The sequence below is a fragment of the Rhinatrema bivittatum genome, chromosome 7 (assembly GCF_901001135.1).
Source record: "Rhinatrema bivittatum chromosome 7, aRhiBiv1.1, whole genome shotgun sequence".
In the NCBI taxonomy this organism is placed as follows: domain Eukaryota; kingdom Metazoa; phylum Chordata; class Amphibia; order Gymnophiona; family Rhinatrematidae; genus Rhinatrema; species Rhinatrema bivittatum.
Window position 1 is genome coordinate 143,443,741 of NC_042621.1, and position 22,598 is coordinate 143,466,338.

The window sequence follows — 22,598 nt, forward strand, 5'->3', positions numbered from 1 at the left end:
CCATTCAATTTTAATATATAAAAGTTAAGTGAGGTTTCCCTTTTTTGAAATAAAAATATAAAAAATATAATTAGGTTGGAAGGATTTTTTTTCTAACTGATGATGGTACTTATCCGTATGAGAGCTATTTTTCTCCAAATTTTTTATTTTTTTGGAGAATCTTTTTAATCTGGTTGGTAGATTTTAAGTGTTGCTCACAGAAAAATGGCCCCATACACGTATAAGTGGGCCACGCGCAAGCAGCATGAATTTTAAGAAGCATAAGGAGGCAGAAAAAGGGTGGGATATAGGTGCTCTGGGGTGGGGCCAAGACATCTGCGCAGAGCCCCTGAATTTTGCAAGACTGACCATGGCAACGCATGCCAAGTTATGCAGGTAACTTTACTACTCGTCCTGATGAGGCACAAGTCTGGAGATTTTGACAATGGGAGTGAGAGAGAGAGACTCTTTTAAAAAGCCAATTGACAATCTCTCTATATATCCCAATGTAAGAGGGGCCATTTCAACTCAGGGTTGTGTTTTTTTTTTTTTTGGGGGGGGGGGGACAGTGTTACATTGGTCTGTGTAGGGCGCAAGGGTCTGTAGACCCTTGTAACACTGCTCCCCCTAAAACTCACCCTGAGTTGAAAGTGCCCCTTTTACAGTGGAATATATATATATATATTGTGATTTGAACTTTAAAAGAGGCTCTGTCACACTCTCTCTCTCTTCCTTTTTTATATCGTGTACTTGCATACACGATATAAAATCGAGCGTATTTTTGCTTGTGTGTCCAATGCACATGTTTATGGGTGCACACGCGCACCTTTTAAAATATACTTGTTTGTGAAGTATTTTGTGTGGCTTTTGGCTTTTTCGCTTAATGTGACTTTTTGTCAGATTTTTAAAAAGAATTGAGCGTAAAAATATAAATCTTTAAAAGATAAGGATGTTTGAAAGTGTCATTTTGGTTTATAAGGAGTGGGATATTGTACCCTTTGTATAGCTTGGCCTATATGGCCTAATTGCAGAATTGGCCAGTCTGCATTCTTGCCTTTGTGCCTGTTTTGTGTAATATTTTCAAAGATATGTATGTTTTTATTCACTTTGACCTTATCTGCATAGGACAGCAGCTGTTGTTGATGGAATGGAAATGTTTTAAATAAAATACAGTTTTGTTGATTTGGACCTGCTTAATTATGATGATTTAGAAGTTAATCGTACCACAGTGTGCTGCGCTAAGTAGAAAGCCTGGAATAACTAAGTTGTATTTTTATACCCCTTAAATGTCATCATCAGGCTACTTCATGGAATGGAGCAATATGAGCAACTTATTCTGAAAGCCCAAATTTATTCAATGTTTAATTATTAGCTTCTGTATTAACTGGAATCATAATGCTGGGAGCTACCAAAGGGAAGATAAGCTGAGAAAAATAATTGTTATTCCTCTTCTTCATTCAGTAACTGATCCAGCCAACTGTGAAAGATATATACTAAACCCTATGTACAGAATTTAGGCTTGCCAACAGATCTATGTACTAGAACAGCTTTTGTAGTATACATGAACTTTATTAACTCAAACCAAGTTCTGGCTGTGCTTTTAAAACATTTTAAATCCCTTACAATTAACATTTTAACTGAACAGAAAATGTAATTGCATTTTAAATCCAAGTGGCAATGTTCTTACTTCACAGAAACATCAATCTCATTAAAAGAACCCATTGTCAGGTGAACATTTCAACAGCAGCATGTAGACTTAATTGTTGAGTTTTAGGGGTTTTTTTTGTTTTATTCTCTTTCCAACAATCCTTTCTAGATTTACCTCAGTTGATACTATAATGTAGAGAGAGATCAATGATACTCTTATAAACTGTAAACAAAGTAGTTGATTACAGGTGATAGGTTTATTAGATTTATAAATGATTTTAAGATGCAGAAACAGAAAACTAAGAGTTCACCTAATAGTCAGCTACAACACTTAGCTAGAAGTCATACACAGGATCACTAAAAATCTCCAGTCCATCCTTTGCAAAGACGGGAAATTAAGGTAAGTTTTACAAAGAACCACAGAAACCAGAAATAGCTTATTGCCAGAATCAGATTACTTTATTGTGCTATAAAATATGGGATATTTCCTTCTAATACAAGGGATGCAAAATCTGTTTACAATATTGCATTATTAATTTTAATATCAGACTGACAATGCATGAATAGCAATGCAATACTCCTCTCCTATCAGTGCCCTCTGCTGAATGAAGGAGACTGGCATCTTCCACACAGTAGAAGTTGCCAGTAAAAAGAGTGATGGTTCTTTCCATCAGTGTCAACCAGCAGAAGCAACAGGGCCAAAGCCATTGAGGGCTGCGATTGGAGTCTAAGGCCAGTGGTGGGAGATGTGGTACCAGATCAGTGGGTCTGGATTAGCCAAACACTGGAGGGATGGAGACTGAAGGAGTTGGGTGTGAGAGAGGCCAACAAAGAGAAGGAATAGGTTAATGGGAACAGGCGAGCCTCAATGGCCTGTGAATTGGGTTGTGTAAGGCTGTGGTATTCTGGAGGTATGATGAAGGAGCCAAGTAGAGTTGAGGGGTCAGGGGTGAACGGGAGTAAGGGGTGTCAGAAAAAGGACTGCACAGTGAGGGGTTGTGTTAGAAGGTTGAAGAGAGATATAGGGTGTGGAAATTAATATTGACAGGGAATGAAAATTTTCAGAGGTGTACTGAAGGGAGGAAAAGAAGGGAATGGAGTTATCAAAATGAAGAGTGCAAGTAAAAGGAGGATTAGTTTGGTGAAAGAACACCAGAAATGACAAAGCAGTATGAAAAAACTGAAGAAAAAGAAAAATAGATGGATAATGAGATGGAAGAAGAATGGAGGAGGAAAGCATAGGATGCAGAAAAATTAGAAAAAAGTATATTTAATCATGCTTGCATTTAAAATTTACTGCATAGTTTTCACTCACTGCTACATAAACTGTCTTATTAAGCAGTGACTGTTATATGAAATGTTCCCTGGCCATAGCTTGACTCATAGCTTTTGTATTGGTACAGTGAGCCAGAGAGTAAAAAAAAAAAATGAGCACATACTGGTGCAGCATCAGAAAGTTGCAGACATAGAAGTGGGGTGAGAACGTTTATAGAAAAAATAAAGTTGACAATCTGGAAGGTGAGCTTCAAATAAAAAAAATGAACCATGAATACCACCTTTAACTCACAGCTCTAAACTGTAAAATTACCAGTTAGCACCTTTACAACTTGGCAACTTAGCAGTTTTATTCCTTTTTAACAAATCTTATTTAAAATGCCAGTGAAGCTTGATAGATGCACAGATATTCACAACCTGCAACCCCTTTCATAAGAAACCAGCCTCATTTATATTACATTGCCTAAAAATGAGACCTTCGAGGTCCCAAAAACTTGCACCTCAAGACATTTGTTATCCTAATAAGTGTCTCTTCCATCCATTTTCTTTTGATGTTTGTTCTTACCCTTTTTTTTTTTTTTTTGGGGGGGGGGGGGGGAGCAGGTTAAGACACTTCTCATGTCTACCTTCTGAAGACTTGTATGAAATTGAGCTGTCTTGCACACAATGGGGGCAAATATTCAGACTGTCTACATTGGAACACAGGTCTGGGGATACTTGTTACCCAGGGGTTTTCCACCAATTTTCAAAGCGAAAATTGCTGAAAATGCAATGTAGTTGAAGATATTTTCTTCTGCTCTGTCTGTGGGTACTTTGTTTCCATGGAAAGTCAAACATGTAGTGTTGAAAATATAATCTACATGCATGATTTTCCTTCCCTGTCTGAAATGTTTCATAGGGAATTTCTTTAAATGCAGCTACAATGAGGGGCAATTTTCGGCCTACCAGTTTATGTGCATAAATCACTGTTTAGCCACATCAGTGGCTTTGAAAATTCTCCTCTTTATTTTTATTGCTTTGGATTACTAAAGATATAAAATTCTCTTTTGAATCAGTATGGCCCTTCTTTATCTGATTAACTTGGTGTTGTTTTGGGGAAATATAATTAAACACTTTAAAGCCATGCTTTCTCTGCAAAACTTTTGTCGGACATGAATTTAATTTTTAAAAAAATTTATCTTTTTAAAGTCAATTTTTAGCATTTATACAGTAAATTTTTTTTAAATGTATCCTATTTTTTATGACTGTGTGAGTACATCATTCTTTTGCTTTGCTAATTAATTTGTGAAAACAGGATATGTATACTTTCCAGATTATAGCTGTAAATGTTTGCAAATTTTCACTTTTTTAAAGTTGTTTTTGGAGGGGGGGGGGAGGAGTATCCACCTATGGAGCCTCTTAGAGTTCACAGACTGTTTGCAAAATTAAACCAAGTTTAAAAGTTTAAAAGCCGTTATTGACAACCATTTGCCTAAATTTGCAAATATTCACAAATGGGCAAAATAGTGTAAAGTATTTCACACAGTCCTAGTTTTGTACAGTTGTAGATAAAAACTCAAGCAATAAAATAAGCCCTGGCATTAAAGAAAATTAAAATTAAGAAATTGGATATATATCTAGCTTTATATATTGTGCACTTTACTGTATGAGAAAAGCATCCCAGGATCTGTTGGCAACACTAATTTACCTGTTCGGAAAGGAAAGAGTATGGCTTTAGTGCTTATCTTTTTTTCTTGTTCTCTGTTTTATTATACTTTTTCCCCTCTCTTTTTTCTGCACAGGGTGCGTATTCTGCTCCCTCCTTCTCTCCCTGGCAGGGCTCATTCCAGGGCATCCCTCGGACTGGTCCGCCGCACCGCAGACAGAGTGAGTCTGTGTATCTCTCACTCATATCCTGCACTGCCACTAGATGTATCCCCTTGCATGCCCTTTTCCTCAACTAGTATCCCCTCCTTTCCAGCCTCAGATGTTCAAACATAAGTAATAAATTGATGTCATCTAACTCTAAATGCTGCTTTGTCCATTTTCAAACAGCTGCATCTTATGCCATTAAAGCAAATAATATAAGCATATCACAGTAGGAGTACTTGAGGCTGATCTAAACCTGCCTGCATGTCTTATAATTCCATTGTTTCAGTGATACACCACAGCATGATTAATTCCTTGATGGCCTTGTTTAAACTATATGAGCATGAAGCTTTTGGAGATTATGTAAATACATACATGTATGCCTGCATAATCACCTGGGATTTTCATGTATGTATAGGGTGTCTAGGTGTGAGTGATTCTAAATTACTATAAACAATGTCACTTATTTTTTACTGACTATCAAAGCTCTGATAAGATCTCATACACCACAGAAGGTATTTTTCATTGGGTCAATGGCGTGCATACTTTTCAGGTTGTGGCCCTTTCAATGTATAAGATTTGTTGTGTCTCCTCCTCCAATTTAATCCAATGTATACTTTGTTCCTGACTACACCAGGGTAAAATGTGCAGGATACCTTTTTTTGTTTTCTAATTTGAAAAAAAAAAAAAAAAAGGTTCACACCTGCCCAGTTGTATTTTCGTATTAGATGAAGCATGTTAGATATGGTGTTAAATCCATGTTTTTACTATCAAATCTTTCTCTCCTCCTCAGTTCTAGCAATCTGTCACTCTCAAACCCTATACCCACCAGTCTTTCTCCCACAAAAATATAGAAATATGACAGCAGAAAAGTACCATATGGCCTATCTAGTCTGCCCATCCATAAACTGCTCAGCTTGTAATTTCTATCACACCATCAGAGATTTCCTGTGCTTGTCCATGCTTTTTTGTATTCATATACTGTCTCTACCACCTCCACTGGGAGGCTGTTCCATGCATCTGCAAGCTTTTCTGTAAAGAAATATAGAATACTTCTTTGACCCTCATATCCCATGACCCCTTGTTTCAGAGCCACCTTTACCTTTAAAGAGGCCCATCTCCTCTGCATGGATACCTTAAGGAATTTAAATATCTCGATCATACATCCCCCATCCTGCCTTTTCTCTAGGCATAAACATGTTGAGATCTTTAAATATGGCCCCATGTGCTTTACAATGAACATCAGTGACTATTTTAATAGCCTCCCTCTGTACCATCTGCAAAAAACCAAACCATTCCCAATAGTCCTTCCTCAATATCTCTTAGGAAAATGTTAAATAAAGCAACTTGTCCAAGGTTTGATTCCTGATTTCTGCAGCACACCACTAGTAATGCCCATTTTCTATTTTTCTTGGAGTGAGCTCCATTTACCACTACTCTTTGTCACTTCCCACTCAACCAGTTGTAACCCAATCAGTCACTTTAGGGTTTACACCAATGGTGCTTGGTTTATAAGCCACCTATATGGAAACATGTCAAGGGCCTTGTTGAAATCAATGTATACTACATCTAATACACTCTCCTAATCCAACTCATTGGTCACTCAGTGAAAGAAATTTATCAAATTTGTCTGACAAAACTACCCGTGGTAAACCCGTGCTGCTTCGGATCTTGTAATCCGTTAGATTTCAGAAACTGCACTATCCTCTGTTTTAGCAGGGATTCCATTAACTCATCACAGTCTAAGTGATTTTTAGTTCCTAGCCGCCGCAAACTACTTTTATGAAGAGGAACCACATCCACCTCTCTCCAGACTTCTGGAACTACTCCTGACTCAAAAGAAGCATTGAAAATGTCAGCCAGTGAAACCTCTAGAACTTCCCTTAAAACCCTCATGCATCCTATCTGGCCCCCATGGCTTTATATACTTTGTGTTGCTAGTTCCTTGAAAATGCTTTTTTGAAAATTGAGATATACCTAGCCCTTCTAATCTTATTTGCGTCTGTCTAGTGTCTACTCCTGGCCATTCCTCTGAACAATGAACAGAAAATTTTAGCAATTCCTTTTTTTTCCCTCCTCATCCTCTTCATATAATCTACTAAGTCTCAAAATGCAACACTTTGCATTTCCTCATATCACTAAGATTAAAAAAAAAAAAAAGTCCCTCATTTTATCATATTTGCATTTTAACTTTCCTGTTTTCCCAGCTTATTACCTTTTCCAGATATTGTTGCCTGTCTTCCTCTTTTTCCAGTCTTGTAGTTTATGAATGCTAACATTTTTTCTTTTCTTTTCAGTTGCTTTAAAAAAAATATCATAGCCTCTTTCTTCTTACCTCTGTTTATTTTTCTAATGAAAAGATGAATTGCCTTTACAGTAACTGCTTTTTGTTTGGCCCACGGCTCTTCTACTTCCTCTAGATTTTCCCATCAAACTAACAACTTCTTGAGGTAGACCCACCCCAGCAATCAGTCATTTCAACAAACTTAGTTTTTCTGAAGTCTAGGGCCCTCTCCTTAGAATGAACCATCACTTTCTATGCTCTTATACTGAACCACACCATCCAGTGATCTCTGGATTCAAGATGATCATCCACTATGACATTAGAAACTCTGTCCTCATTGGTCAGCATTGGATCCAATATCATCCCCTCATATAAGAACATAAGAACATGCCATACTGGGACAGACCAAGGGTCCATCAAGCCCAGCATCCTGTTTCCAACAGTGGCCAATCAAGGCCATAAGAACCTGGCAAGTACCCAAAAACTAAGTCTATTCAATGCTACTGTTGCTAGTAATAGCAGTGGCTATTTTCTAAGTTAACTTAATTAATAGCAGGTAATCGACTTCTCCTCCAAGAACTTATCCAATCCTTTTTTAAACACAGCTATACTAACTGCACTAACCACATCCTCTGGCAACAAATTCCAGAGTTTAATTGTGCGTTGAATAAAAAAGAACTTTCTCCGATTAGCTTTAAATGTGCCCCATGCTAACTTCATGGAGTGCCCCCTATTCTTTCTATTATCCGAAAGAGTAAATAACAGATTCACATCTACCCGTTCTAGACCTCTCATAATTTTAAACATCTCTATCATATCCCCCCTCAGCCGTCTCTTCTCCAAGCTGAAAAGTCCTAACCTCTTTAGTCTTTCCTTATAGGGGAGCTGTTCCATTCCCCTTATCATTTTGGTAGCCCTTCTCTGTACCTTCTCCATCGCAATTATATTTTTTTTGAGATGCGGCGACCAGAATTATACACAGTATTCAAAGTGCGGTCTCACCATGGAGCGATACAGAAGCATTGACATTTTCCGTTTTACTCACCATTCCCTTTCTAATAATTCCCAACATTTTGTTTGCTCTCGACCCTTCTGTCAGTCAGGGCTGTAGAACCGGTTCCCTCGACTCAACAGGGGAGAGGTTTCTACTCCCAGTACTTCCTAATCCCAAAAAAGACTGGCGGCCTCCGGCCTATTCTGGATCTCCGTGCTTTAAACACATTTCTTCACAAGGAACGGTTCAGAATGGTGTCCCTGGGGACCATGCTCTCTGGACCTTCAGGATGCATACACCCATGTTGAAATCGTTCCTCCTCATCACAAATACCTTCAATTTGTGGTGGGTCACGGGCACTATCAATACACAGGGTACTACCATTCGGCCTAGCCTTGGTGCCCCATGTGTTCACGTAGTGCCTGGCAGTCATGCTGCGCAGTAATGCCGCAAGGGTGTCCATGTCTTTCCATATCTAGACGACTGGCTCATAAAAAGCCAGTCCAGGCAAGGAGCTCTCAACTCCCTTGTTCTCGCCATATGTCTACTGCACTCATTGGGATTTCTGCTCAACTACCCAAAATCCCACTTGACACCGTCTCACCATCTCTCCTTTATAGGATCAGAATTGAACACCACACTAGCAAGGGATTCTTACCCGATCACACAATCATGCTGTCCAAGCTCACCAGCTCTATCCGCCATCAACAAAAACAGCCTCTGCTCGCCAATTACTCACGTTGCTCGGCCATATGGCGTCAACAGTCCACGACACCCCAATGGCACGCCTAGCCATGAGAGTGTCACAACGGACGCTAAAATCTCAGTGGCAGCAAGCCACTCAACCACTTTCCTCCCTTGTCCACTTAACGAGACAGCTTCATCTGTTCCTTGCCTGGTGGACTCACAAGGCCAACTTACAAACAGGTCTTCCCTTCCAGCAACCAGCTTCTCACTTGACTTTAACCATGGACATCTCCAGCCTAGATTGTGGAGCCCATGTCGAAGGCCTTCAAACCCAAGAGATTTGGACAAAAGCCGAAGCAACCTATCAGATCAACTTCCTAGAGCTTCGAGCGATGTGGTACGCGCTTTATGCATTCATGGACTGCCTCTTGAACAAAGTAGTCTTGATTCAAACAGACAACCAAGTTGCAATGTAGTACCTGAACAAACAGTGGGGCACGGGCTCTTACCTGCTCTGCCAAGAGGTGGCTAGGATTTGGGCCTGGGCCCTATCGCACTCAATGCTACTGCGAGCCACTTATCTGGCAGGCACACAGAATGTAGTAGCGGACCGCTTCAGCCGAAGTTTCCAGCCCCTCGAGTGGTCTCTGGATCCCTCTGTTGTGAGCAGAATCTTCCACCGGTGGGGTCAGCCAAATATTGACCTCTTTGCATCCTTTCAGAACCGCAAAGAATGCTTCTGCTCCCTGCATAGGGATCGAGAGCACCAACCATGGATGACTTTGCCTACCCCTGGAACCACAGGTCTGCTATATGCATACCTCCGATTCCGCTAATAAGCAAGACTCTCATGAAGTTACAACAGGACTGAGGCTCAATGATACTCATTGCCCCGTATTGGTCGCACCAAGTCTGGTTTCCTATACTTCTCAACCTATCTGTCCAGGAACCCATTCGCCTGGGCACGGCGCCCAACCTCATAGCACAGAATCATGGCAAGTTACGCCACTCAAACTTCCAGACCCTATCTCTGACGACCTGGATGTTGAAAGGTTGATACTATAGCCCCTCAGTCTTTCTAGTAGTGTCTCTCAAGTCCTCGTAGCTTCATGAAAGTCTTCCACGCGAAAATTTTACCACTCTAAGTGGAAGAGGTTTACCTTGTGGTGCACACAGAAGGGCTTTTATCCCTTTTCTTGTCCCACACCAAAACTCCTAGACTATCTCTGGCATTTCTCGGAATCTGGTCTCCAGACGTCCACCATACGAGTACACCTTAGTGCCATCTCTGCATATCATCAAGGAATGCCCCGATAACGACTCAACCCCTTGTAGGTTGCTTCATGAGATGCTTATTACAACTTAAGCCTCCTTTACATTCACCAATCGTGGCATGGGACCTAAATGTGGTACTTGCATGGCTCATGCATCCTTTTGAGCTCCTGCAAACTCAGATATCTTACACGGAAAGTAATTTTCTTAGTAGCCATCACATCTGCCCGCAGGGTAAGTGAGTTACAGGTCCTTGTGACCTACTCGCCCTATACAAGGTTTCTCCATGACCGGGTGATTCTCCGCACTCCCCCTAAATTCCTTCCTAAGGTGGTAACGGATTTTTACTTAAATCAGTCCATAGTCTTGCCCACTTTCTTTCCAAGGCCTCACGCTCACCCGGGTGAGTGAGCTCTGCACACCTTGATCTGTAAGCGTGCGCTTGCATTTTATTTCGACCGCACTGCAACCCACAGGAAGTCCACCCAACTCTTTGTTTCTTTTGATAAAAACAAGCTTGAAGTTGCGTTGGGCAACCAGACTCTCTCCAACTGGTTGGCAGATACTTTTGCATTCTGCTACCAGCAAGCAGGCCTTCCACTTCAGGGACGAGTGAAGGCGCACTCAGTAAGGGCCATGGCTACTGACGTTGCCATGTAGTAGTAGTGGGCTGCGAAGGTGTGGAGCTCTCTCCACACCTTCGCAGCCCACTACTTTCTTGACAAGGCTGGTTGACAAGACTCAGTCTTTGGCCAGTCTGTCCTACGAAACTTATTCCCAGTGTAGAAACCCAAACTGTCCTACCTCGACCCACTGTGAATTTTCAGGCTGCCTCATCATTGCCAACAGCACCCCAGTTGTGCCTGTTGCACATGTTGTGTTGTGGTTGACCTCTTCATTATGAGTCAGCCTGTAGCTTGATATTCACCCATATGTGAGGACTACCATCCTGCTTGTCCTGGGAGAAAGCAGAGTTGCTTACCTGTAACAGGTGTTCTCCCAGGACAGCAGGATGTTAGTCCTCACGAAACCCGCTCACCACCCTGCAGAGTTGGGTTCGATACCGTTTTCTTTTATTTTTCGCTCGTACTTTTTGCTACAAATGAGACTGAAGGGGGGCCCTGTGTGGCCACAGGGGTAGTGGCATGCTGGGCATGCTCATTGTGCCAGTCAAAGTTCTAGAAACTTTGACAAAAGTATTCTGTGACAGGGCTCCATCTGATGATGTTACCCATGTGTGATGACTAACATCCTGCTGTCCTGGGAGAATACCTGTTACAGATAAGTAACTCTGCTGTCCACTAAGAATTAAATCTAAAATAGCTCCCTCTCTCATTGGTTCCTGAACCAATTGCTCCATGAAGCATGTCCTGATGTTACCTTTACCCAGTCAGTATTGGGGTAATTGAAATCTAAAAACAATGGGAACAACAAATTTATATCTCAATGAAGCCTAAATGAAGGTGTCCGCAAGCCTGACGTTGTAAGACACCTTCATTTAGGCTTCATTGAGAGATAAATTTGTAGTTCCCATTGTTTTTGCTTTGGTTTGTTTGGGTAACTGTTGGACTCTTTTTTGATTTTGGGTAATTGAAATCTCCCATTATTACTGCACAGCTAAATTGATTAGCTTCCCTGATTTCTTTTAGCATTTCATCATCTGTCTGACCATTTTGTCCATGTGGATGGTAGTATGCTTCTATTACTATACTCTTACCCAACACACATGGGATTTTTACCCATATAGATTCTACTGAGCATATAGTCTCTTGTATGATCTTTATCCTGTTTTACTCTATACCCTCCTGGACATAAACTGCCACACTCCCACCAAGTTGGTCCTCCCTATCATTGTGATATAATTTGTACCCTGATGTAACACTGTCCCTTTGGTTATCCTCTTTCCACCAGGTCTCTGAGATGCCAATTCTGTCAATCTCATCATTTACTGCTATCACTCTAACTCTCCCATCTTACTTCTTAGTTTAAAGCTCTCCCCTCACCTGATTGCAAATCTCCTGGTCTGCTGCCCACCTCCTACGTCACTGTTGTTCACAACTCTTAGCCAGATAGTTCAAACCCTCCCAGGATAGTATGCTCCCCATTGTGCGCACCACTTGTCTCAAGCAACATTTCTCAACCTGGTCCTTGGGGAGCATCAGACTAGTCTAGTTTTTACAATATCCACAATGAAGCATGTAAGAGAGATTTGCATATTCTAGATATACTGAAAACCAAACCTACTAGGTGATTCCCAGTGACCAAGTTGAAAACTACTGGTCCTAAAGCACAGGGTTTATCCTGACTCAGTCTTGATGCTGTTTGCAAGTATATAAAATTGCAGATCGGTTTCTGATCTTTTTTTGCACATAGCAAAGTAGGAAAAAAGACTTTGGGTTTACAAGTAGAACATCTTACTAAAATGGAACAAAAAACAAGACTAAATATAAAATATTGTGCAGACATGAAGAGAATGACAATACTGTTTGCTGCTGTAAGTCTTTGATGAACTAGCTGATTTCTGATTCTCTTCATTCTTCCATTACTGACTGAGGCTTTGTCAGTTTTGCTATGGAGTTTTGCCATGTAAAAGAGCATCAGCACAATGCACACAGAGGACTGGTTTAGGAAATCTTTCCAGCTTGGTGATCACACGTTGAATCACAGCTGTTTCAAATGTATCTCAAATATATGCACGCATTTGAGCCTGCTTGACAGGCCACAGCAAGACTTGTCTTGGTGATCTCTGATACATAGTGCTATAGTTACTCATATCCACATGCTACTAAGTTGAGGCTTTCTGATTGATTTACCTAGATTTAGGGCTTCTGTTTTTTAGGGGGGGGGGGGGTGTTAATTGAAGAAAATTTACATTAAATACCCATACTACCAAAAAACGTGTTGTATATAATATAGACTTAGAACATAAGAAATTGCCATGCTGGGTCAGACCAAGGGTCCATCAAGCCCAGCATCCTATTTCCAACAGAGGCCAAACCAGGCAATTGCCCAAAGATAACTGAAGATTTTAGCACTCTTAATCTCCTGCCCCAGCTCTGTCAATGCCATCTTTGGTTCTCATCTCAGGCGCCATTCCTGGTACAATTGATACGTCTAGCTCCATGCAGACTTTGATGATTGTAAGCCATATGGTGCCCATGCTCTGTACTGTTCTCATGAGAATCAGAAGTAACAAGAATGGAAAGTAAAAGTCAGAGGGGAGGAAGGAGCATACACTATTTTGTGAAATTCCCAAAAAAGCATATTTAACATCTCTACAAAGGAGTGTAAAATACATAAATATCAAACACCAAAATTTATGAATACCCAAAAAAGTCCTATATTTAGATCAAATCATAATTGGTAGACTGTAAAAATAAACTTGCCTAGGAATTTTTCTGTAACTGTTTATATACATGCATGTTTATACATACATGTACATATATATATATATAATCTAAATATATAATTTCAAACATGAATGGCAGGGCTCATGTATAATACTGCAGCCCTACACAATGGAAACATGATTATAAAAGTATTATAAGAACCATGTTATTCTACTTTTTATGTTTCCATGCTATAGGGCTGCAATATTATACACAAGCCTCACCATGTTTGATATATGTTTGTGTGTATGTATATATATATATATAGATAGATAGATAGATATATAGATATAGTATGGAAAATATTGGCTTTAAACAAATTTACACTATGAATACTCAAAATTGGGTACACATATAAATAAAGAACAATGCCTCTGATACCCTATACCATTTCACTTCACACATTTTTTATTGTACACTATCAAAAAAAATTATTACATTTCTATTTTTGCATAAAACGCTTCACGGACAGCAATTAACTGGCACTCAACACATATCCATTAATGTTCGTTCATTCTATCCACTGCACAAACTCCATTCACTACCCACTCACACATTCCCATAAAACTTCCCTAAAAAATGTTGTATTGCACCTATACACCTCTATAAATATCTCATTTCAAGATGAAAATGCTTCTACATAATACCATAAATAGAATCCCACACACCACTTACTAGATTAATTTCAATGCTTGATAGTAATCCTCACTTATTATACACTGAAAAAGATTCTACACAATAACATATATAACACAATTCCACTCAAAATGTATTATATTTACAATTGATTTCAGTCCATTGAAATTGGACTGCTCAAATGGATTGAAATCAATTGGAGCTGCTGCAACTGATATAAATTAATTTAGTAAATTTTGAATGGGAATTTATTATATACTTTGTGTAGGATCTTTTTCACTGTTTAATAAGTGGGATTACTGTCATGCATTGAAATTAATCTACTAAATGGCATGTGGGATTGTGCTGTTTATGATATTATGTGGGAGCATTTTCATCTTGAAATAAGAGATATGCCCACTCAATAGCAACTGTTACATTCTTAGTGACCAGAAGGATTCTGCATTGCTTCTTTTGAAACACAACTTACTATATTATGAGCCAGTGGCATGCATGTTATACTAATATTCACTGCTTTTACATATGCATGAGAGAAAATGCATGCAAGCTTTCACTTTCTTGCAATTGCAAGATTCAGATTTACCTCTTTATTCTTTGTGTATAGTAACAAAATGGTAAGATGGTCTCCCTTTTTATTTTAATGTATTTAAGTGTCTGGAGAAAAAAATAAAATAAATTGATGAAATTATATATTTATTCACTTATTCTCCCAAATATTTTGAGAAGAAACAGTAGGAAATAAAACAAATATTGGATCAACATTTAAAACAATTTAATACCATTCTAAATGCAAACAAACTTTTAAACTTTGGAATGTAAGATAGACCTGAAATACTAAGACGTTTTACAATCTTTGATCATATTTTGATATCTAAAATATGTATAAAAATTTCTACTTGTAGTAAAAATGAGATGTTGGATAATGGAGTTATGAAAAAGTTTCTTGAAAGATTATTTTAACCTACTTTAGACTTAAGGTTGCTAACCAGAATCAAATCTTTTTTTTTTCCTATTTTGAACATGGCAGAATACAGCCCACATTGTTTCAAATGTGGAAACCTCCCAAATGTGGTTTTTTTTTTTTTTTTTTTTTTAAGTGGAGAGAGTTCTGATAGCTCTGCAGATCTGTGGTCTTGAAAGCTCATGCACAGCATGTTTAGATTATTCTATTTTAGTGTGATACAAGACATCTCAACCTACAAAGATTCAAATCCTTTAGAGGAAATATTTGGCCCCTCTCTATGGACTTATTTTTATTTGTTAAAAGAAATCATATTGATTTGCTTTTGTTTTGTGACTGCATAGTAAGTTATTTTAAACAGAGGAAATATTGATTCCTTTGTGTGCTTTTAGTTGTGCCATCAAATATCAGTAGGCCATTGCTTTCCCCAAGCTAAGAAGATAAAACTAGGAATATGTCCCATTGATTCAAATATCCATACTGTTAGTCGAAATGTAACTTTGGGCAGTTTCTCAGGCCTTGCTTACTTTAGATGACAAGTGCTACTATGGAGTTTGATTATGCACAAGGATTAGTCTGCTCATAGAATTGTTTTAGTTATAGTCTACTCATGAGCTGTGTTATTCTTTTGGAGGATGTTCTATTGGGTTGGTGCACTAGTCTTTTACCTTTTGAAGAGCTGGGTTCAAATTCAATTTATAGTAAGTCATCAGTGAGATGACTTTGCTTATTCCTTATTGAAGATTTGCTCACATTGCCTTGTTAGAGATGGATCCTTTTTTTTTTTTGGGGGGGGGGGAGCGATCACAATCCTCATGATCCCAAAACTCACACCATCTCTATTTCTAATGTATATGATCTTGTCTTTGCAGATAAGTTTCATGATTCTAAAGGGAAGCAAATGTATGACCTATGCTGCTAACAGAGGCTCTGTATAGAGAATCCTATGCAGACTCAGCATGCAAAAAGTATCTGGCTATGAGCAAGACTGTTAAACTGTTACTTTATGAAAATGTACTGATATGTAAATATTTATGGTGATGATTATTTTATAACTACCAGAAGCAGTGGCTTATTCAAATGGGAAAGTGGTACCCAAGGAGCCTGTCTCTAGCATGGTTACACTATGTTCAGAAGGGTCCGTCCCCCCAGGGCTAGCTTTAAGATCGTGGTGCCCATAGAGAGTGCCATGGCAATGAGTGCCTTCAAAATTTGGTACCCTTGGCAATTGTCTGTTACCTATGCCTAAATCCAAACTTGCTTTCCCCATCTAAGTTCTTATGAAGTTATCCCTGTTATTTGTACCCACTTGTTTGATGTAATTTCCAACTTTGGTTCTATGTCAACAGACGCGGTATGTACTAGTACATGAACATCGGTATATAAAAGCCTTTAAATAAATAAATAAATAAATAAATCCCAGAAACAAATGATTGATCAAAGTATTCTTACAGATTCAGTGGTACAGGTATTGACCCACCCTTCTTATACAGAGGGGTTGGTAAAATATAGTCATGAGAAAATACTATGGGGCCGATGCAATAAATGCGCATAGAAAGTGGGCGCTGAGCAGTCAGCGGCTGCTCTCTTAACGCGCCATGCAATATTTAAATTAGGGGGCCGCGTTAGCAAGGAGGCTTGCGCGACCCTAGCGCATCCTTGCTAACGAGAACCCGATCGGTTTTCGTGATTCGGCTGTCCGCTGGTAAGGAAAACAGATGCTGAGGGTTCAGAAGCGAATGCTTGTCATTCTAGTGCCGTTTCCTGAACCCGACTGTTTTGTTTTTTTTAACTTTTTTTGTTTCTTTAATTTTTCATCCTACTTAATATCACAATGATATTAAGTAGGAGGCAGTACAGAAAAGCAGTTTTTCTATACTTGTTTTAGATGCGATCAGCTATTAACGCCTGCTCCAGGCAGGCGTTAGTAGATGACAGTTAAATGTGCGTCCGAGACGCACATTTTTTTTTTTTTTTTTGCATCCAGAGTGAATGCCTAATAGCCTCATTCACATGTATTTGCATGTTATGAGCGCTATTAGATTCACTCCACGTTGGACGTGCGTTGAATATGCAGTATTCTCACAGGACAAGCAGGATGGTAGTCCTCACATATGGGTGACATCACAGGATGGAGCCCAATCACGGAACACTTTTGTCAAAGTTTCCAGAACTTTGACTGGCCCCTACTGGCCATGCCCAGCATGGCACTAACCCTGCAGCCAGCAGGGGTCCCCCTTCAGTCTTCCTTTTTCCATGCAGCAGTAGCCTCACGGTTAAGGATCTCTGCATTAATTCCTGACAGGAATTTTTCTCACGGAATTACTAAAAGTTAATTTGCCCCACAGGGGTCCCTCCTTTAACTTTTTCAAGCCGCGGTACTCCGGTAAGTTTTTTACCCATTTTCTGTTGATTACCATCGAGTTTGACCCTCGTGGCCTACTGGCCGTCGACCGTACCGCGGCTCAATTTTTTTCATGGCCATGGCATTGGGGTTCCGTCAGTGCCCGGACTGTAATCACACCATGTCCATCACAGACCCCCATAAAGTCTGTGTAATGTGTCTTGGACGAAAGCACGATGTCTTGACCTGCACCAAATGTGCCCTAATGACACCAAAAGGTCGCAAGGCCATAATGGAGAAATGGAACTTCTCTTCTGTGCTCAAACCCAGACTCCGTCCATTGCATCGACGACGTCATCAGAACCGGCTCTGTCAACTTCGCGCTAGCATCGACCACCGGCCGGTGATTGTCCATGATTGACGACATCTCAGTCTTCGACACCCTCTACTCCACCTCAGGACCGAGGGGATCATAGAGACAAACATTGCCATCGAAAGTCTCGGACCATCAAGGGAGCAAAATCATTGACCTCTCCATCGTCCGAGCCGCCTTCGAAGAAACCCCGTCCAGAAAAGGCACCGACCTTTTCAGCGATCGGATCACCGAGGCAACCCTCACCCAAAAGGGTATTGGGAGCCGTGACTCCGCCTTTAAAGGTATTCCCTCCGGCTATGCCTCTGCCTCCTTCTTCTGTTTGGGAGCCAGGGCTGCTTGCTCCAGGTCTCCGAGAAGAACTGGACTGGATGGTTCAGGAGGCCATCGACAAGGCGATGCAATGACTCCAGGTTCCTCCGGCACCGGTACCAATTGTGGAACCACCCACCGATCTGATTCCAGCAGCATTGGCACCGCTGCTCTCCAGGATGGAAGCACTCATTGCTGCTTTTCCACCGATGGACCCTGGGTCATCGTTGGCTCCGATGCCCTTGCCGCTTATTATGTCATTGGGAGGAGAAACACCATTCCGCATCTCTCCATCGGGAATTCTACCTCAGCCATTGATGCCGATACATCCATCACCACCGGTCCAACCATCTCTGCCGATACGCCTGTCGGCGCAACCGAGCCATCCATCGATGCCTGCGCCGGTGCCTTTGATGCCTTCATCGGTGCCTCCAATTATTCCTTTGATTCCTTCGGAACCTAGACCAGGACCCTTGGGTATCCCAGAGGAGCAGATGCTGATCCTTATGATACCTGGACTGATGATTCCTCCCCAGACACCGATGATTTGCCTTCACCACCTTCACCTACTGAAAACAGAAAGTATTCTCCCCCAGAGGACCTTTCCTTTATAAATTTTGTGAAGGAAATGTCTGAATTGGTTCCCTTCCAATTACAGACTGAACAGGATGGTAGACATCAGCTGATGGAGTTACTACAATTCCTGGAAGCTCCCAAGGAATTAACCTCCATCCCTATCCACCAGGTTCTTCTGGATCTCCTCAAGAAGAACTGGGAACATCCTGGCTCCATTGCTCCAGACCACAGAAAAGCTGACACTACCTAATTGGTGCAGTTAGCTTCGGGTTTTCAGAAAACTCAATTGGACCACCAATCTGTAGTGATAGAATCTGCACAGAAAAGAGCAAAGAGATCAAAGCCTCACACTTCTTTTCCCCCTGGCAAGGAACAGAAGTTTCTAGATGCCATTGGTCGCCGTGTCTTCCAAGGATCAGTGCTCATCTCCCGAATTGCCGCTTATCAGCTCTATATGACCCAATATAATAGGATCATTTTTAAGCAGATACAAGATTTCACAGACTCCCTGCCTCAGCAATTTCAAGATCAGCTTCAAACCCTGATAAACAAGGGTTTTGAGGCAGGCAAGCATGAGATCAGATCATCTTACGATATCTTTGATACTGCTACTAGGGTATCTGCAGCTGCTATTTCGGCAAGGAGATGGGCCTGGCTTAAATCTTACGACCTTCGCCCTGAGGTACAAGACAGGTTATCCGACCTACCCTGTGTAGGAGATAATCTGTTTGGCGAACAGATTCAACGGACGGTGGTGGAACTTAAGGACCAATCACCAACCACACCCACCAGTACACCAATAGTGCATTCCAGTAACCTTATTTGTAAACAAAATCAAAACTGGTTAAACTGGTATTATTTTATAGCACACCTAACTTAAGGACCATCATGAGACCCTAAGACAGCTCTCTCTGATGCCTTCTGACTACTCTTCAAAACAGCCCTTCCGGAAGGACTCAAAGAAGTCGTTCTTCCGCCCAAAGAAGTCCTACCCGCCACCAACCAGATCCCATTCCACGAGACCTTTTCAAAAAGCCCAGTCTCGTCAGACACGGAAACAAAAACCGCAAGCACCTCCTCAACCAGGTCATGCTTTAGGTTATTGACTTCTACCTAGAGAGCAGCAGCCAGCTTCCATTACCTCACATTCCAGTGGGAGGTCGACTGTGACACTTCAACAACATATGGCACTCAATCACCTCAGACCAATGGGTACTGGTGATAATTGCTCAGGGTTACCATCTGAACTTTCTCACCGTGCCATCGGACTCCCCACCTCTACCGATGTGGAGAATATCCGATCACTCCATCCTTCTGGATCAGGAGGTCTCCCTACTTCTCCAGTCGAAGGCAATAGAACCCGTACCCTACTCTCAGCACGGCGTAGGATTCTAATCCCAGTACTTTCTAATCCCCAAAAAATCAGGAGGCGTTCATCCTATTCTGGACCTACGGGCCCTCAACAAGTACCTCCAGTGAGAGAAATTCAAAATGGTAACCTTAGGCTCGCTTCTTCCTCTTCTACAAAGAGGAGACTGGCTCTGCTCTCTGGACCTACAGGACGCATACACTCATATTGCGATAACTCCATCTCATCGCAAATACCTGAGGTTTCTAGTAGGCTCCAAGCACTATCAGTACAGAGTGCTTCCATTCGGCCTAGCCTCTGCGCCACGAGTCTTCACAAAATGCCTCATAGTAGTTCAGCCTTCCTCAGGACTCAAGGTGTTCACGTCTACCCCTATCTAGACGATTGATTAATCAAGGCTCCCACTCAGCAAGCTGCTCTGTCGTCCCTCAATCTAACCTTACACACTCTAATCTCATCAGGATTTCTCGTCAACTACGACAAATCCTACTTAGTCCCATCTCAAACATTGTCTGTCATTGGGGCGGTTGTGGACACCTTGCAGGCAAAGGCTTTTCTGCCTCGACAGCGAGCTCTCACCCTCGTGTCTCTTGCGCACCAGCTGCAGTCTCAGCACTCCGTGACTGCACGCCACTTTCTCATCCTCCTGGGACACATGGCGTCCTCAGTTCAGGTCACACCAATGGCCCGTTTGGCCATGAGAGTCATGCAGTGGACTCTTAAGGTCTCAATGGACTCAAAGCATTCAGCCCCTGTCGACCGTTGTCCATGTAACCATCTCACTCCATCAGTCTCTTCCCTGGTGGAAAAATCAGATCAATCTCCTCCAAGGCTTGCCCTTTCAGGCTCTAGACCCTCAATTAACTCTCACCACCAATGCTTCCAACCTCGGTGGGGGAGCCCATGTGGCCAATCTGCAGACACAAGGATCTTGGTCTCCAGAGGAAGCCAAACACCAAATAAATTTTCTGGAGCTTCGAGCAATCAGATATGCTCTCAGGGCATTTCAGGATCACCTCTCAAATCAAGTTATCCTGATCCAGGCGGACAACCAAGTGGCCATGTGGTACGTCACCAAACAGGGAGGCACGGGCTCCTTCCTTCTGTGTTAGGAAGCTGCACAGATATGGGCGGAAGCTCTCTCCCATTCAATGTACCTCAGGGCCACCTACTTGCCGGGAGTGGACAATGTGTTGGCAGACAAGCTGAGTTGCATCTTTCAACCACACGAGTGGTCTCTCAACCCCTCAGTAGCGAACTCCATCTTCCAACAATGGGGATATCCTCAGATAGACCTCTTTGCATCTCCTCAAAACCACAAAGTAAAGAACTTCTGCTCTCTCATTCGCAGCAAACACTCTCAGCCCAGAGACGCATTCTCCCTCTCGTGGGCAACTGGTCTACTTTATGCATTCCCTTCACTTGCTCTTCTCTCAAAGACTCTCGTGAAGTTATGTCAGGACAAGGGAACCATGATCCTGATAGCACCTCACTGGCTACTCCAAGTGTGGTTTCCAATACTTCAGGATCTCTCCATTCGCAGGCACATTCCCTTGGGAAAGGATCTGCTTCTGATCACTCAAATTGACGGGTGCCTCAGCCACCCCAATCTTCAAGCGTTGTCCCTGACATCATGGATGTTGAAAGGTTAATCCTTCAGCCACTTAACCTTTCTGAACCAGTTTCCCATGTACTGATTGCTTCACGGAAGCCTTCCACGTGAAAATCTTACTCTTACAAATGGAACAGGTTTACGTCCTGGTGCTCTTCTCAGTCCCTTGACCCCTTTACCTGTCCTATCACGAAGTTTTTGGACTATCTCTGGCACTTATCAGAGTCAGGTCTAAAAACCTCTTCCATCAGAATGCATGCCAGTGTGGTAGCCACCTTCCATAAAGGTGTCGGGGATGTGCCCATATCAGTACAACCCCTTGTAACACGTTTTCTGAAGGGCTTGCTTCACCTCAAGCCTCCACTGTGTCCTCCGGCCCCTTCTTCGGACCTCATTCTGGTTTTGCGTCGGCTCATGAAATCACCATTCGAGCCTCTTCAATCTTGTGATCTTCCCTATCTCACATGGAAAGTGATTTTCCTTCTCGTAATCACTTCGGCTCGCAGAGTTGGTGAGGGCCATGGCGACTTCAGTAGCACACCTACCATTGCTGCTTCCTGACATTTGCAGGGCTGCCACCTGGAGTTCTCTCCACACCTTTGCAGCCCACTATTGCTTGGACAAGGCCGGAAGACAAGATTCCATCTTCGGCCAGTCTGTCCTTTGTAACCTATTTCCAATGTGACGTACCAACACCCTTCTGCCTATCCGTTAGGGTTCAGGATGCCCTCGGCCAAATTCCACCCCAGTCCTAGTGCCTTGCACACCTGGGTACGTTTGGTGCATTCTTGGACATCCTCAGCTCGGTACTCACCCATATGTGAGGACTACCATCCTGCTTGTCCTTTGAGAAAGCAAATGTTGCATACCTGTAACAGGTGTTCTCACAGGACAGCAGGATGTTAGTCCTCACGAAACCCGCCCACCGCCCCGCGGTGTTGGGTTCGTAATGTTTTCTTATTTTATTTTTCGGCACTGCCTGTAGCTTTTAAACAAGACTGAAGGGGGACCCCTGCTGGCTGCAATGTTAGTGCCATGTT

The 22,598-nt window shown here is 41.8% G+C and overlaps 1 protein-coding gene across 8 annotated transcripts in view; it reads left to right on the forward strand.

Annotated features, from left to right (window-relative positions):
- The window catches only part of CCSER2 (coiled-coil serine rich protein 2), a 547,725-nt gene that overhangs the window by 457,410 nt on the left and 67,717 nt on the right, over positions 1-22,598 (forward strand). For 2 of the 8 annotated variants that reach the window (XM_029609306.1, XM_029609307.1), the window contains exon 10: positions 4,683-4,767. The exons of the other annotated variants lie outside the window; for them this stretch is intronic. In XM_029609306.1, the coding sequence (XP_029465166.1) occupies positions 4,683-4,767 (85 nt within the window). The remainder of the gene's footprint in view (positions 1-4,682; positions 4,768-22,598) is intronic. 8 annotated transcript variants of the gene reach the window in all.